The 14,187-nt window shown below is 58.7% G+C and overlaps 1 protein-coding gene across 2 annotated transcripts in view; it reads right to left on the bottom strand.

Moving 5' to 3' along the window:
- Positions 1–14,187, bottom strand: part of LRP5 (LDL receptor related protein 5) — a 109,955-nt gene that overhangs the window by 8,630 nt on the left and 87,138 nt on the right. The window contains exons 14-20 of one of the 2 annotated variants that reach the window (XM_068554907.1): positions 13,536–13,744; positions 11,929–12,119; positions 11,044–11,253; positions 8,060–8,185; positions 4,235–4,471; positions 2,218–2,358; positions 262–498 (exon numbers count right to left, since the gene is read on the bottom strand). In XM_068554907.1, the coding sequence (XP_068411008.1) occupies positions 262–498; positions 2,218–2,358; positions 4,235–4,471; positions 8,060–8,185; positions 11,044–11,253; positions 11,929–12,119; positions 13,536–13,744 (1,351 nt within the window). The remainder of the gene's footprint in view (positions 1–261; positions 499–2,217; positions 2,359–4,234; positions 4,472–8,059; positions 8,186–11,043; positions 11,254–11,928; positions 12,120–13,535; positions 13,745–14,187) is intronic. The other variant, XM_068554908.1, reaches the window with a different exon arrangement.

The raw sequence follows: 14,187 nt of genomic DNA, 5'->3' as shown, positions 1-14,187 counted from the left end.
AGGGGGTGGGGGAACGAGGCCAGTTAGGGGCAGGGGCGCCCCACGGCCACGGCGCACTCTCCCCAGCCCCCGCTGCCCAGGAGACCCAGGTTCAGGTGAGGACGCCCTATGAGAGATGTGTCCCCGCCCAGCTGTCCCCGGAGGATGACTCAGAGGACACACCCCACGAGAACATCTCAGGTCAAGTCCAAAGGGCATTCCTGATGCACTCGCCCCATACCCCGCCCTGTCTGCCTCCGCACCGCCGCCCAGGGTCCTCACCTGTGAAGGGACCGTGCTGGGAGCCGCCGGGGGTGATGAAATTGAGGGGCACATGGGGGGTCCCACTGACGTACTCATGCGGGAAGGGCCCGTTGGCCCCGGCGTAGCGCTGACACACCACGCGCTGGCACACAAAGTAGACCCCGCCCATGATGAAGAGCGAGAGGATGATGCCGATTACCGGCCCGATGGCGCTGCTGTGGGCCGGGCCGTCGTCCGAGGGCAGCTTGGTGATTTCTGCCAGAGCGCGGGCAGGAAGCGACGGCGGACATTAACCCAAAGGGAGCGGGCCTCCTGCGGGGCAGGCGCTGTGCGCCCTGGCGGGCGGCTCCCGCCCCGGCCCAGCACCCGCACCCGCCGATAGAGCCGCAGCACCCCCTGCACCCTCCTCCCCCTCCTCGGCCCGACTCAGCTCTGCCACGGCCCCCGGCCCCTCAGCAGCGGCCCCTCCGAAGCAGCCTCCTATTCATGCCCCTGACCCGGAGCTTCTCGGCTGGAAGCAGGCGCTGGGTCCTCCCACGTCCACGTCCCTAGTACAGCTGAGCCCGAGCACCAGGCTGCAGGAGGGGGCGGGGCGGGGAGACAGGACCACGCGGAGGCGCGGGGCTGACCCAGGCACCCAGGGCCCGGGGCCTCCCTCTGCGGGGCCTCCATCTGAGCCCCTCACGCCTGCCTGCCCCAGAGGCCAGGAATCCTGAAGGCCCTAGGCAGGGAAAGCGTGAGAAGTGGAATGTGAAGGGCCTGGACTCAGGGGCCCAGTCAAACCCAAAAAGCCAGGAGCCAGCTCAGGGCTGCAAAGGTGCACCCAGGGCTCCCGGGCAGGGGCACTCCCGCGGCTTGCCCCACTATCAAAGCCACCTGAGGCATGGAGGGCATGTCTGGGCTCTAGACTCAACTCTGACAAAAGGACATTCACTTTCCCATCAGGGTGGCACGTGTCTGAGGGCAATCAACAACGTCCCCTCCGGCCAGCCAAAACCCAAAGGAAAGGGAGGAAAGCTGCTGGTTCCGGTGACGAGGCCTGACTATGGATAAATATCACCCCCAACGACTGGGGCCACGATCACATGGGAGCTTGAAGACAGACACTGTCACACTGGACACCTGCCCAGCAGAGGCGCGGGGCTCAGACCCCCCGGGGCTCCCACTGCTACCCTTTGGCCCCCAGACCATGCTCTTGAGATGGTAGCTGAGGGGCCTGACCCGGGTTGATGTGAAGGCACAAAAGCACTCAGTGAGTCCCTTGGGGACCCCTCCTTCTTCCCCATTCACAAGACGTCTCTATCCTGCAGTCAGAGCTTTCAGCCCCGGTCCCTCTGCAGTGAACGAAGTGGCCATATCCCCAGACACACGGACACATTCCCACTTCCTGTCTGGGAATCCAGCTCCCTTCCTGTCTGAATCAGACAGCCTTTCAAGAGCCAAGGCCTCCAGGAAGGCTTCTCTGACTGCCCTGGTTTCACATTCTCTAGCCCCTGCATCCCTGGCCGTACAAGCTACATCACTCAAGGAGCATGCAGCACCTGTGTGTGTGTGCGTGTGTGTACGTGTGTGCGTGGGCACACATCACACTCCTCCTCAGCCAGACAGCAGGCTGCCAGGGAATGGACCCACCCCCTACTCTGTCAGGGTGATCTTGTTGACAGATGCTGCTGAGTGAGGGCTCTGGGCAGAAGCATGCCGCCTTACACTCAGGCCTGGCCTGGCACATCTATGCCTTCTCTGTGCCTCTGTCCCAGCTGAAATGCCCCTTGGCTCACAGTTTCCCCCTCCCCCTGCTCACAGCCGCCTCCACCTCCAGGAAGGCTTCCCTGACTCCCTACCGAGGCCAAATACTCCTGACCTCCCAGCCTCCTCAGTCCCTGCCATTTCCTCCCTCTAGACCCCACGGTCCTGGGACAGAACCCCAGCATAGGGCGACCCTCCAACCCCACCCTCTGGGGGAAGCCAGCTCACCGCACATGAGCTCGTCGGAGCCGTCGACGCAGTCAGGAAAGGAATCGCACTGCTGCTTGATGAGGACGCACTGGCCGCTGGCGCACCGGAACTGGTTGGGCAGGCAGACGGCTGCAAGGAGGGGCCTTGCGTTCAGAGAGGCTGGAGGGCATGATGCAGCCAGGAGCACTAAGCAGATGACCACCACCGGTGCTCCCTGCCTCGCCACCCCAGACCCAACAACAGAGGTCTGGGCTCCAAATACAGAGCAGACAAACGGACCCTTTCTAGGACCGGGTCGGGGCGTGGTCACAGCAAAGCCAGTCTTCACCCACCCCTCGAGGACCCCAGTTCCGAGGCCCATGCAATGCTGGGGGCGGGCTGGCAGGGAAGAGACCTCAACGACCCAGGGAGGGATTCATTCATCAGGTTCCTACCACGGGTCAGGCCCGCAAAGCACCAGGACTACCACGGCCCCTGTGCCCAGGCCCTCCCAGGTTACCAGGAAGGTGACAGCCAACTAGAGGACCACAGGGAGCCGGGCTCCTCGAGTGGGAGGGGCAGGGGACAGGGGATGCACCAGCAGAGCTCTGAGGGTCAGGAAGGGGGAGCAGAGCTCAACCGGGAAGGCAGAGGTGGGCCACGCAAGGAGGATGAGGAAGGCTGGGTACTGACTGCTGCCTCCCTGCTGACCTGGAAAGGGCTATGGCCCCACGAGGAAGGCATCACCGCCCCCAGTACTTGCCGTCTAAGCTCCCCACCCGCCCTGCCCCAGGCGCCCACTCTGGAAACCAGAGACAAGGAATCCTGTCCGTGCAATAAGTGGGCAGATCTGCTGGTAACCTAGCAGGAGAGGAGGCTTCTGAAACAGAGGGCGGAACCCAGAGCCTGCACTAGGGCCTGCTATCCTCCTGATGCTTCCTTTCTCCAGGAGAAACAGTCACAGCGGGAGGAGGGAGGGGACGGTCCCTAATCAGGGCTCCTGCCACCTGCTGAGATCTTGGCCACAAGACTGTGCTGGGGCCAAGGATGTAAGGCAGGGCTCAGCAAACTCTTCTGTAAAGAGCCAGATAGGTCTCTTTTGTAACTGCTCAACTCTGCTATTTCCGTGCAAGACCAGTCAGAGACAATATGTAAATGAACGCGCCTGACTGTGTCCCAGTAAAACCGCATTTACCAAAATAGGTGGTGATCTGGATTTGGCCCTCAGGCCGCAGGTGCTCATCCCTGGTCTACAGTCTCCATCGAATTCAAAGGGGCTGTGAGCTGGAAAGACTTAACAACTGCGGCTTTAGAGAAACACGTGGGGAAATGATCCCCAGGCCTTCATCTTCCACAAAATGGCAGCTCATCGTGAATGGGGACAGTGGGCAGTGAACAGATAACATCTGAGTTATCCAAGAAGAGGACCGGTGGCTGTGGGGTGGAACGACCCATTAACAGCTCAGTGGCAGTCATGGGGCCGTGGTGCTGATGGTGTGTGGCAGGAACCAACTGAGCAGGTCGTTTTATGTAAGAAAAACTCAGAGGGAGCACAGAGATTTCTTTCACTGTCACGGTGTAAAAGGAAGACCCTGCCAGTCAGCGTGGACCCAGGTTGACTAAGCAAACCTCTCTGTAACTCCTGGTTCGATGGGATACTAGAAACCACCCAGATGCAAGCGTTATCCCCCAGACTGCTCGGTGGGGGACAGCACCGCCTTTTGGGATGGGGCTTAAGCAGGGTGTAAACCATGCAAATCCAGCTGACTACTGGACTTAACTTGGGTCTCTGTAAAATTCTTGACTGAAGGAGGGAAGGCAAGATAGACCCTCAGTCTGCCTTCAAGCCAAACTGCTTGGCTAGGCAGAGGGCAAGAGCCCTCAGTGGGCCTGCGACTAACACTCTCCCCTCCCAAGCGGAGGGGCCGCGGCAGCTTCGCTCCAGGCCAAGGCTTTACGTGTGGGCAGATGGAGCCCGAGCTCCCGGAGGGCGGAGGGCGGAGGGCGGAGGGCGGAGGGCGGAGAGCGCGCGCCTCGGGGAGGGGCAGGGCCTCACCGTCGCAGCCCGCCTCGTCCGAGCGGTCCTGGCAGTCGGCCTCGCCGTCACAGCGCAGCCGCAGGTCCACGCACTGGCCCCGCGCACACGGGAACTGGGCGGCCGAGCACACCGGGCAGCCCTCCTCGTCGCTCTGGTCGTCACACTCCGGGAAGCCGTCGCAGCGCCAGGCCCCAGGAATGCAGTCGATCTCCCCAGTGGCGCACGCGAACTGGTCGGGGGAGCACGTAGGAGGCTCTGGGGAGGAGAGAGAGACCATCACCGGCCGCCCCGCTGGGCAAAAACTGGGCGAAACACCTCTGGGTTTCAAAGCGGAGAACACGCTCAATTCACAGGTGCTGCACCCACACGGTCTCCACTGCCCTGCGTCCTGTCTGCGTCCCACCTCCAGCCCCCAGTGTGTGGTGAAGCTGTCGATCCAGGCCCGTGTGCACGGCCTGGCTACAGGGGAGTGTCCACCGCACCCCCGCCGGGAATAGGAGGGTCAGAAAGTGGGTGGTCAGCACCCACATCTGTCACACATTTGGGGCAGCGGAGCCAGAACTCTGTGGGTGGCCAGCGAGCCCACAGGCATGGCCGGGGCGGGGGGCACCGGTGGAAGACCCAGGCACCTTGTTGAAGAGTGGGCTGAGGAAAGGCAGGTGGTGAGGATACCACAGCGGGGAGCAGAGTGGCTGAGGGCGGGGTTCGAAGGCTCCCTGGTGGAGGGAGTCGTGGAAGGGTGGTGAGCCGGGAGGGTGAAGGACAGGAGACCTGGGGCCACCTCCTACCAGGTGGCCATGGCAAGTCACTCCCCCCTCGGGGTAAACTTCCCCAGTGCAGGCCAAGAATGGGCCAGACGTGCAGTAGCACTCAGTGAGTGGCACTGTCCTGGAGGCCGGGACGCAGATGGGCACGGATGCCAGGGCACTGGCAGAGAGACGCAGGAGGAGCCCCTTGGCCCCAGGCTGCCCCCATTTCCCAGGGGGCCCGTCATCATCTCTCCCCTCCTCTGTCTGGAAAATCACAGAAAACTGAGCCCCATTAATTGGCCCAAACTTCGTTTTAACGTTTAGCAACAGTCCTCAATACCCTTGAAATCTGATTAAGGAAAAAGGTATCGGGAGTTCTCTGGCGGTCCAGTGGTTAGGACTTGGCACTTTCACTGCCGTGGCCTGGGTTCAATCCCTGTACTAAGGTACACAAGCCACACAGCACGGTCAAAAAAACAAAAAAAGATATCAATTTCACAAAAGTATTGATTTCAAGATGTACTAAGCCTTTCAACATTTGGAACCCATATGCCTCCCCCATAACTGCGGGGTCCACACTGGGCTGAATAGGGATGTGAGATGGGGGAGGAGATGTGAGCAAAAATGAACACAAGGCCGCTGTTCCCACTGGGCTCGGCCACAGGGGACAGCCGGGGACAAAGGAGCCAACGACGGATGTGTGCACACTGAGCCACCAACAAAGAACACAGGGGTGCTGGCCACGGAAAGGTGCATGTGGGCAGTGGCCGAGGCCCCGCTCCTGGACTCCAGCCCCCCACAGCCCAGCAGGAAGGAGAGGGTCCACGTGGGGCAGGCTCTGATTCCCCGCAGGGCCCCCAGTCCTGGCAGCAGCGGCCGGAGAGCGAGGACGGGACAGGATGGGGGTTGCACAGACCTGGGGTTGAACCCAGCCTCCCCCAGCAGCTGTGCAACCCGAGGACCCCCCAACCTCCCAGAGCCTCCATCTCCTCGTCCCTAAAACAGAAGCAGCCACCCTCCATCACAGGCTCCTCGCGGGAGTAACGAAGACAGCAGAGAAAGCACACGCATGCGCATGTGTGAGCAAGTATGTGCACGCGCGCGTGCGCCTGGTTCGGTAATGTGCGCGTGCACAACATTGGCAGTGGCGCTGCTCTGCCAGTGCACGAGGCACGAGGGTCCATGGCACCTCCTGGGAACCTCAGTCAGCCCTTATCCTCCTGTGAGCCCCCAGAGAAGAGGCCAAGGAAGAACGGAGATGGGGACACAGTAAATACAGGCCTCTTAGACCGTGAGGAAAGGCCTGGCATCCTCAAGTCTGAGGGCCAAAGCCCGGGGGTGGGTGACTGAGGGATGCGTCCTCCCCTGGGGAGGCCCGGGGCTGGGGTCCCAGGGAGAGCTGAGCGCCCTGTGCAGCTCTCTCCCCGGCCCCGTCTCCTCCAGGGCAGCCTGGACGTCTGTGGGACCTGCACAGCCACTCAGGCCACAAAGCCATGTGGGCCCTGGGGCCAGAACTCAGAAAAAAGCCACCAGGAAGCTCAGGAGGGTCAAGGTGGCCCCCACCAGGGGACAGTCATGAAATATCCCCTCTGTTCTTGGCCAAGCTCTCCAGGGTTCACAGTGTGAGGTGGGGCAGGAGAAAGCTCCAGAAGGACAGGCCCATGGTCCTGCTTCCTGAGATGTGCTGAGCATATGCCGTGTATGAGACACAGCGTGGAGGTCAAGGGGGTGAGCATGAGAAGAAAAGGGACAGGGTAAAGACCGGCGCCCAGGAGCTCAGAGGAGGAGGGGAGAAGAGAGGAACGCAGAAACAGCACAGCCAAGGTCACCTGGGGGACCTGCAGGAAGAGGAGAGGAAGTCCTGGGGATTGGGTTTCATCATGGTGACAATGACAATTATTCCTTTTTATTACTACTGCCATTCTCACAACTAATAGCAGCTGGCATTCCTGTGTGCCATGTGTCAGGGACCATGCAAAGTACTCTGTTACTTAATAACAACCCCATCAAGTAAGTGCTCTCAATTTCTCTATTTCACAGAGAAGGAAGTGGAGGCTCAGAGAGGTAAGTGACCAGCCCAGGGTCACTCAGCTGGGAAGTGGCAAAGCTGGGATTTGAACCCAAGTCTGTCTGACACTAAAGCTTACATTCTTGACCACTCCCTGTGCAACCTTAGGGAAGAAGAGGATCAAGGGTAGAAGGCGGAGAAAAGACAGAACTACTAAAAAATTAGACAAACCCACTATTGGAGACTTCAACACCTCCACCAGTAACTGACAGCACAAGCAGTCAGGAAGGATACAGACAACCTGAACAGCACTATCCATCAACTGGATCTAACCAACATTTATAGGACACTCCACCAGCAACATCAGATGACACATCTTCTCAAGCTCACATGGAATATTCACCAAGGTAGACCACATGCTGGGGCATAAAACATACCTGAACAAAGTTAAAAGGATAGAAATCATACAAAGCATATGCCGTGTGTGAGACACAACGTGGAGGTCATGGGGGTAAGGATGAGAAGAAAAGGGACAGGGTAAAGACCGGCCCCCAGGAGCTCAGAGGAGGAGGGGGAGTATGTGCACATACTCGCTCACACACGCGTGTGCACATGCTTTCTCCGCTGTCTTCGTTACTCCCGTGAGGAGCCTGTGATGGAGGATGGCTGCTTCTGTTTTAGGGACGAGGAGATGGAAATTAATTCCACATTAATTTAATGGAATTAAACTAGAAATCAATAACAGAAAGATAGCTGGAAAATTCCCAACCATTTGGAAATTACACAACACACTTCTAAATAACACAAGGGCCAAAGAATTATTGAGAACAATTTTAAAATATTTTAACTAGCTGAAAATGAAAATGCAATTTATCAAAATTTGTGGGATGCAGCAAAACCAGTGCTTAGAGGGAAATTCATAGCCCTGAAATGCATATATTAGAAAAGAGGACAAAGAGACAGTCTGCTTGGGATACTGGATGCCACAGGGACTATGTATTAAAAGACTGCCAGGCAGCAACCTGGCAGGCAGAGAATCAGGTCCCTGTTCAATGTCCCAACAGAAAGTGCTGAGGTCACACCTACCACCACAAGTCAACAGGTTCTGCAGGAGCACGAGGTGGACTGGGCATGAGCACCGTGGCGTCCCATCACCCTTGGCAATGCAGATGTGGGAACAGCCGCCATTGTCCCGGGCACAAGGGTGGGCTGCTGTGGAGAGAAAAGAGGGAGGGGGTCGGCCTCTGCCTCCTACCTCAGGACTGTGGCCTAGAGGATGGAGGGGATGAATGCCAGGCAAGAACTCACAAGAACCGGCACTCCAATAGGAGTGTGGTAGACCCTCACACTTAATTCTTAGGGCAGCCTATGGAGCCTGTTTCTATTGACACTGCGTTTTGCAGATGAGGAAACGGAGGCCAAAAGCACTTATAGAACTTTCCCTACATCATACCCCAGCCTGTCTGCACCAGCTCCCATTGTGCCCACTACCATCATGCTACACTGCCCACCTGGTGTGTCTGTCTCTCATGGTGTAGTGGGCTGAGTGGTGGCCCCCCAAAAGATATGTCCACGTCCTAATGCCTGGAATCTCTGAATGTGACCTTATTTGGGAAAAGGGTCTTTGCAAATGACGTAATCACGTTAAGGATCTTGAGATGGGGTCTAATTCTGAATTGCCTGTGTGGTCCCTAAATGCACTGACAAATGTCCTTGTAAGAGACGACATAAGAGGTGAAGGCAGGGGAGAAGGTCATGTGATGACAAAGGCAGAGACTGCAGTGATGCAGCCACAAGGAACACGGGCAACCACAGGAAGTGGGAGGGGCAGAGGACCATCCCCTCCCCCTCCTCCTCCTCCCCAGCCCCCACCTCCAGCCTCCAGAGGGAGCACAGCCTTGCAGACACCTTGATTTTGGATTTCTCCAGAACTGTGAGAGAATACATTTCTGCTGCTTTAAGTCACCCAATTTGTGGTGACTTGTTATAGCAGCTGCAGGAAACTAATACACATGGAAATTAAAATAATAAGGGTGTTGAACCCTGGGGAACTTGACTATTTCAGTTCAGTTAACTTCATGTGCCCAACACCTTGACAATGGTTACAAGGCTGGGCGGGTGGCTGACGTCCCTCGGGTGAGAGGAGATGTCACAAAGCACTCTGCTCCTCACCCAGACCCCCAAAGACAAATCATAGTTTTTCCTCCTCAACCTTGAGGATTAGGTGTTTTTAAAATGACAGAGTCATGGTTTAGAGCAGGGTCAGCAAACGTTTTCCATAAAGAATCAGAAAGCAAATAATTTTGGTTTCATGGGCTAGGCCACCTATCTACCTATCTAGGTGACCATGACTCCTGGTCGGCCAGCGCAAAGCAAAGGCGGCCAGGATGACACAGACCTACGGGCTGCAGAGTGCCACCCCTGGTTTAGAGTTTAGTTGTGGGATCTTGCAGGGAGGCAGGATGGGTGGCCCACGTCCCAAATCAACACGGCAGAGCTCACCCAAGGACTTCCTGCCCTCACCCAAAACAAGGAGCCTCTCCATGTCACCCTGGACCCCACACATTAGCACTCATGGACACGTCCCTGTCTCCAACCTCAAATCTGCTCACTGAACGTCTCCTGGCCCTTCCAGCCCCTCGGTTCCAAGGAGCTACCGGTCAATGAGCCTGGCTTTCTGCCGACACCAGCAGGCAGCGGGTCTCGACATTTGTGGGCTCAGCATTCACCATTCTGACCATCTGCCAGCAACAACCAGGAATCGGGACTTGGCTGAGGATGGTGTAAGGGGCCAGGTGAACACAGGCGTTCTAACCCATAGGCATGGGGTGGCTCAGTTATCCGGAAGCTAGTTCCTAGTGACTTCACTTATCCAGGATCCAGCTGATTACCCACAAGGACAGAACCCACCACCCAGCAGTCAACACAGAAGTGACTGATTCAGAGGTCATGGCCCTCATCCTGAGCAGGGAGCCCAAAAGAAAAAAAATCCCAGTGGCTAAAATGTGGGCTCTGGCCTCAAATCCAAGCCCCATCAGGTTTATTGGCTAGGTGACAGGGGGAAGTAATATCCTTTCTGAGCCCTACTTTCCTCAGCTGTAAAATAGAATTACTGTGAAATAACACATATAATGTAATAATATACTGAGCACAGGACCTGGGGTGCAGAACAGTCAACACATGGTGTGGCCGAGGCAGGAGGCCAATAGTAATGGGCTGGGGTGAGGCTGGTGGGGCAGCCCCCGGGGCCCTGAAGGCGGCCAGACCGTGGGCACCACAGGACAAGGACAGTGATGGCTCTGCTCACCCAGCTGGCAGCCCAGGTGTATTTACTGAATGAAGAGAGAAAAGCGAGAGGACAGAGGGAGAGGTAGACACTTCACACACACACACACACACACACACACACACACACACACACACACACACACACACACACACACACACACACACAACCCCCTCCATATCCACATATAGCCATATACGGAGGTGGGCAGAGGAACCAGAGGTCCCAGTTACCGACATCATCCCTCTCCCAGGCCCCTGGGCACAGCCAGACTGGGGTAGGCAGAATCCTAAAATGCCCCCTAAATATCCTGCCCTACTCCCCAGCTGGGGAGGATGTGATGAGTTATTACGCCCGTGGTTTTGTTACCTTACTCGGCAGAAGGGATTTACAGATATAATTAAGGCTACTAATCAGTTGATTTGGAGTCAATCTAAAGGGAGACTAATCTAAAACTGGGCCACATCTAATCGCAAGCCCTTGGAAAGCAGAGTGGGTTCCAGCTGGTAGAAAAGGAAGTCAGAGAGGTTCGATCTGCTGCTGATGGGGCGAGGGCCTGAGGGTGGCCTCCGGGAGCCGAGAGTAGACTTGGCCGACAGTCAGAAAGAAAAGAGGATCTCAGTCCTACAAGTCTCACATTGGCCTGTCCTCCTGCCTTTTTCCAAGGGGGCCAGTTCAGGGGCTGCTGTGCTCTGTGAAGAGGCCCACCCTCCCCTCGGCGGCGTCTGCACACACCGCTGCCTGCTGCCCGCTGCCCACCGCCCGCTGCCCACCCGCCACGTACAGAACTCCTCCAGGCTGATGTCCTCCACGGCGTGGATGCCAGTCAGGTGGGCGACACGGCCCTGGACTCGTGTCCGCGCATCCCCTGTGGTCTTGTCCACGCGCTCAATCATCTGCTGCTGGCGGTCGATCCAGTAGAGATGCCTGCCCAGCACAGTCAGGCCCACAGGCTGCACGATGTTGGCGTCCTCCAGGGTCAGGCGGTTGGCCCCTGCAAGAGGGAGGCGCTCCCCCTGAGTGGCGGCTGACCCCTAGAGCTCGGCCCACGCTTGCCTCAGGAGACGGGTGGGCTGCCGGGAGCCTGGGGGACGCCGGGCTCTGGCCAGGGCTGGGGGCTGGGGCACGTTCCCTGGAATCAGGCAGATGTGAGACCACCTCTCAGACAGCCCTGCATCTACCTGGGCTGCCCTTCGACCAGGGCCGTGGCCCCAGTTGCTGGCCCCCTGCAAGCACGGTGCCTCCCCTGCCCCCAGCCCACCCCAACTTCCGGAAGAAAAGCCCCTTTAAGCACTGATTCTCACTCCTCTCTGGCCCAGGGGCCTCCCGGACTAAGGCGGCCACGGCAGAGTAGCTGAGCGCATGGGCGCTGGAGGCAGAGCGGTCGGACTCCTGTTCCACCCGACGCTGGGGGCCCTGCACGGCTGGCTCACCCTCTCTGAGCCTCATTGGCCCCTGCCACCTGGGGATCATTTGGGACCCACATCCTGGAACGCGGCGGGGGGACTATACGTGGTGAAGCCCCAGCCCAGTGCCTGCTCGCAGTAGGTCCCCGACAAACGTGGCGGCTGCTATGCCGTGACTGATGACCAGGACGGCGGGCGTCCTGGCGGGTCGGACGTGGTGGTTGCCGAGGGACCGATCCCCGGGGAGGCTCCAGGGCGCGTACCTGACAGGTCGCAGCTTTCAATGCGCTTCAGGTCGGCATCCACCCAGAAGAGCTTGCCCAGCATGTTGTCCACCACGAGGGCCACGGGGCGGATGAGGCCCGTGGTGAAGAGGACCTCACGCTCGGTGCCATCTAGGGCTGCGCGCTCTATCTTGGCTGCTCGGTCCTGCATGTTAGTGAAGTACAGGTACCTGCGAGAGAACAGCAGGTGAAGGACGGGTGCTGCGTCCGCTACGTCCTCAGCAAAGCACCAGAGAGACCGGCCCCAGACCCTGTGGGCACCCAGCGGGGCTTTGGAAAGTGACCAGTCATATGACCCCAGCCTCTAGGGGCTGGACCCGGAGCTGAAAGGTCATGCCCTGGAGGGGCTGGAAAATGTCCCCCAAGACCTCATGTCTACCTGGAACCTCGGAATATGACCTTATTTGGAAACAAGGTCTTTGCAGATGTAACTAAGGATCAAGATGAGGCCGCCCCGGTTAGGGTGGGCCCTCAACCAGTGAGAGTGGCCTCAAGGGAGAGAAGAGGCCACACAGACACAGAGAGAAGCCCACGTGAAGACAGAGGCAGAGTGGAGGGATGCGGCCACAAGCCCAGGAGCACGTGGGGCCCCTGAAGCTGAGAAGCAGGAAGCAACCTCCCCTAGAGACTCCAGTGGGAGCACGGCCCTGCCGCCCTTGACTTTGGCCCCTGGAACTGCGAGGGAATAAACCTCCGTGTTTTAAGCCCCCGGTCTGTGGTCACTTGCGGCAGCCCCCGGGACTAGTACACGCCCCCTCCTTTGATTCCTAAAGAACCGCCTTCAGTAACTGAGCCCCCGGGTGCTGCAGGGCTGGTACTCCCCGCTGTCCTCACAAGGAAACTGAATCCCTGGGAGGTCACGTCACCTGCCTGAGGTCACACAGGCAGTAAGTAGGTGACAGAGTCGGGATTTGAACCCAGGTCTGCCTGGCCGTCCCCGGGCACAAGCTCCAGCACACGGTGCCTCGATGGGTCTGATTCCCGCCCTGAACGGCAGCCCCATCTCAGTACCTGAGATGGTCACCATGCTCCTGCCTTGCACCCCCAAACCCTCCCCGACTGGCTTTATTTCCCAATCTCACGTCATGTGGTTTTGGCCCCCTCACCCCCCCGCCCTGGTCCTTCCATTTGGGACCCTCCACATCTGTCAACGTGTCTCAGGTGCTCTCCCACCTACCAGAGAACCTGAGGGCCCATCAGGGAGCTTCAGGGAAGGAAGAAGATCCCAGTCAGGTAGTGACCTCCCCTAGGCAAGTGAATAACCCGCCACCACGTGGGACGCTTTGGAAGGGATGGTTGAATAGGGTTCAAGTTTGGTGGGATGGTACCAAACCTATGAATCACATCCTGCCTGCGTCTCTCAGCAAAGCCCTCACCCCTGCACAGGCTTTCAGTGCAGGCCATCCCTGGGCGTCTCTGCCTCCCTGCCATGCCTGGGAATGAGCTGGTGTCTCCCTGCAGCACGCCGGCTGTGGATGGGGGTGTCGGGGGTGGAAGACCCCTCCCGGCCCGAGAGGCCGGCATTCACGGGAGGGGCCCCTGGCACGCCCCGGCGGGTGCAGCACCCCACCCGCGCGGCCCCGCACCCTCGCTCGGCGTTGACGACGATGGCCCTCGGCTTGTCGCGGTCCCCGCGGAGCACCACGCCCATGGCATCCCCGTTCAGCCGGTGGACGTTGATGGTGTCGGTGGCCTCGCACGTCCAAAACAGCGTCCGGCTGTAGATGTCAACGCTGAGGTCGTGCGGCTGCCTGTCCGGGTTCTGGCTTTGGCTCGGAGAGGTCAAAACGAAGGGCTGGAGGGCGGTAAGAAACGAGCACCGGCTAAAGTCACGGCGGCGAGGGCGGAGGCTGTGCCCGAGTGCAGAGCAAACGTCAAAACCCCAACCGTGTCTGGGAACCTCTCCTTTCAAACCAGCTCTTGCCCACACATCCGCCTGAGAGTGAGGCTGATCCCTCCAGCAGCCTCCAGGAGAGCTCTCGCCCATGGGCTCCGAGGCCGGGCCCCGCCACCAGTGACGGCACCGGACCCGGCTGCCTGGAAGCCACCCCACCCGGGCTGGCCGGCCTGCGCCCGCACGTGCAGAGGGACCACCCAGCAGCTGAGCGGTCAGCCCAGGATCACAGGCCCCCGGCTCAAGACATCTTCTCACTTCTTGCTTCCTTAGACTCAGACTTTTGGATTAAGGTCCTCAAATCTTTTTTTTTCTTTTCTCCTTCCCTTGGATTCTTTTTTTTT

This window comes from Eschrichtius robustus, chromosome 11 (genome assembly GCF_028021215.1).
Source record: "Eschrichtius robustus isolate mEscRob2 chromosome 11, mEscRob2.pri, whole genome shotgun sequence".
NCBI lineage: Eukaryota > Metazoa > Chordata > Mammalia > Artiodactyla > Eschrichtiidae > Eschrichtius > Eschrichtius robustus.
The sequence above is the reverse complement of the archived record's forward strand: the minus strand, read 5'-3'. Positions and strand labels throughout refer to the sequence as shown.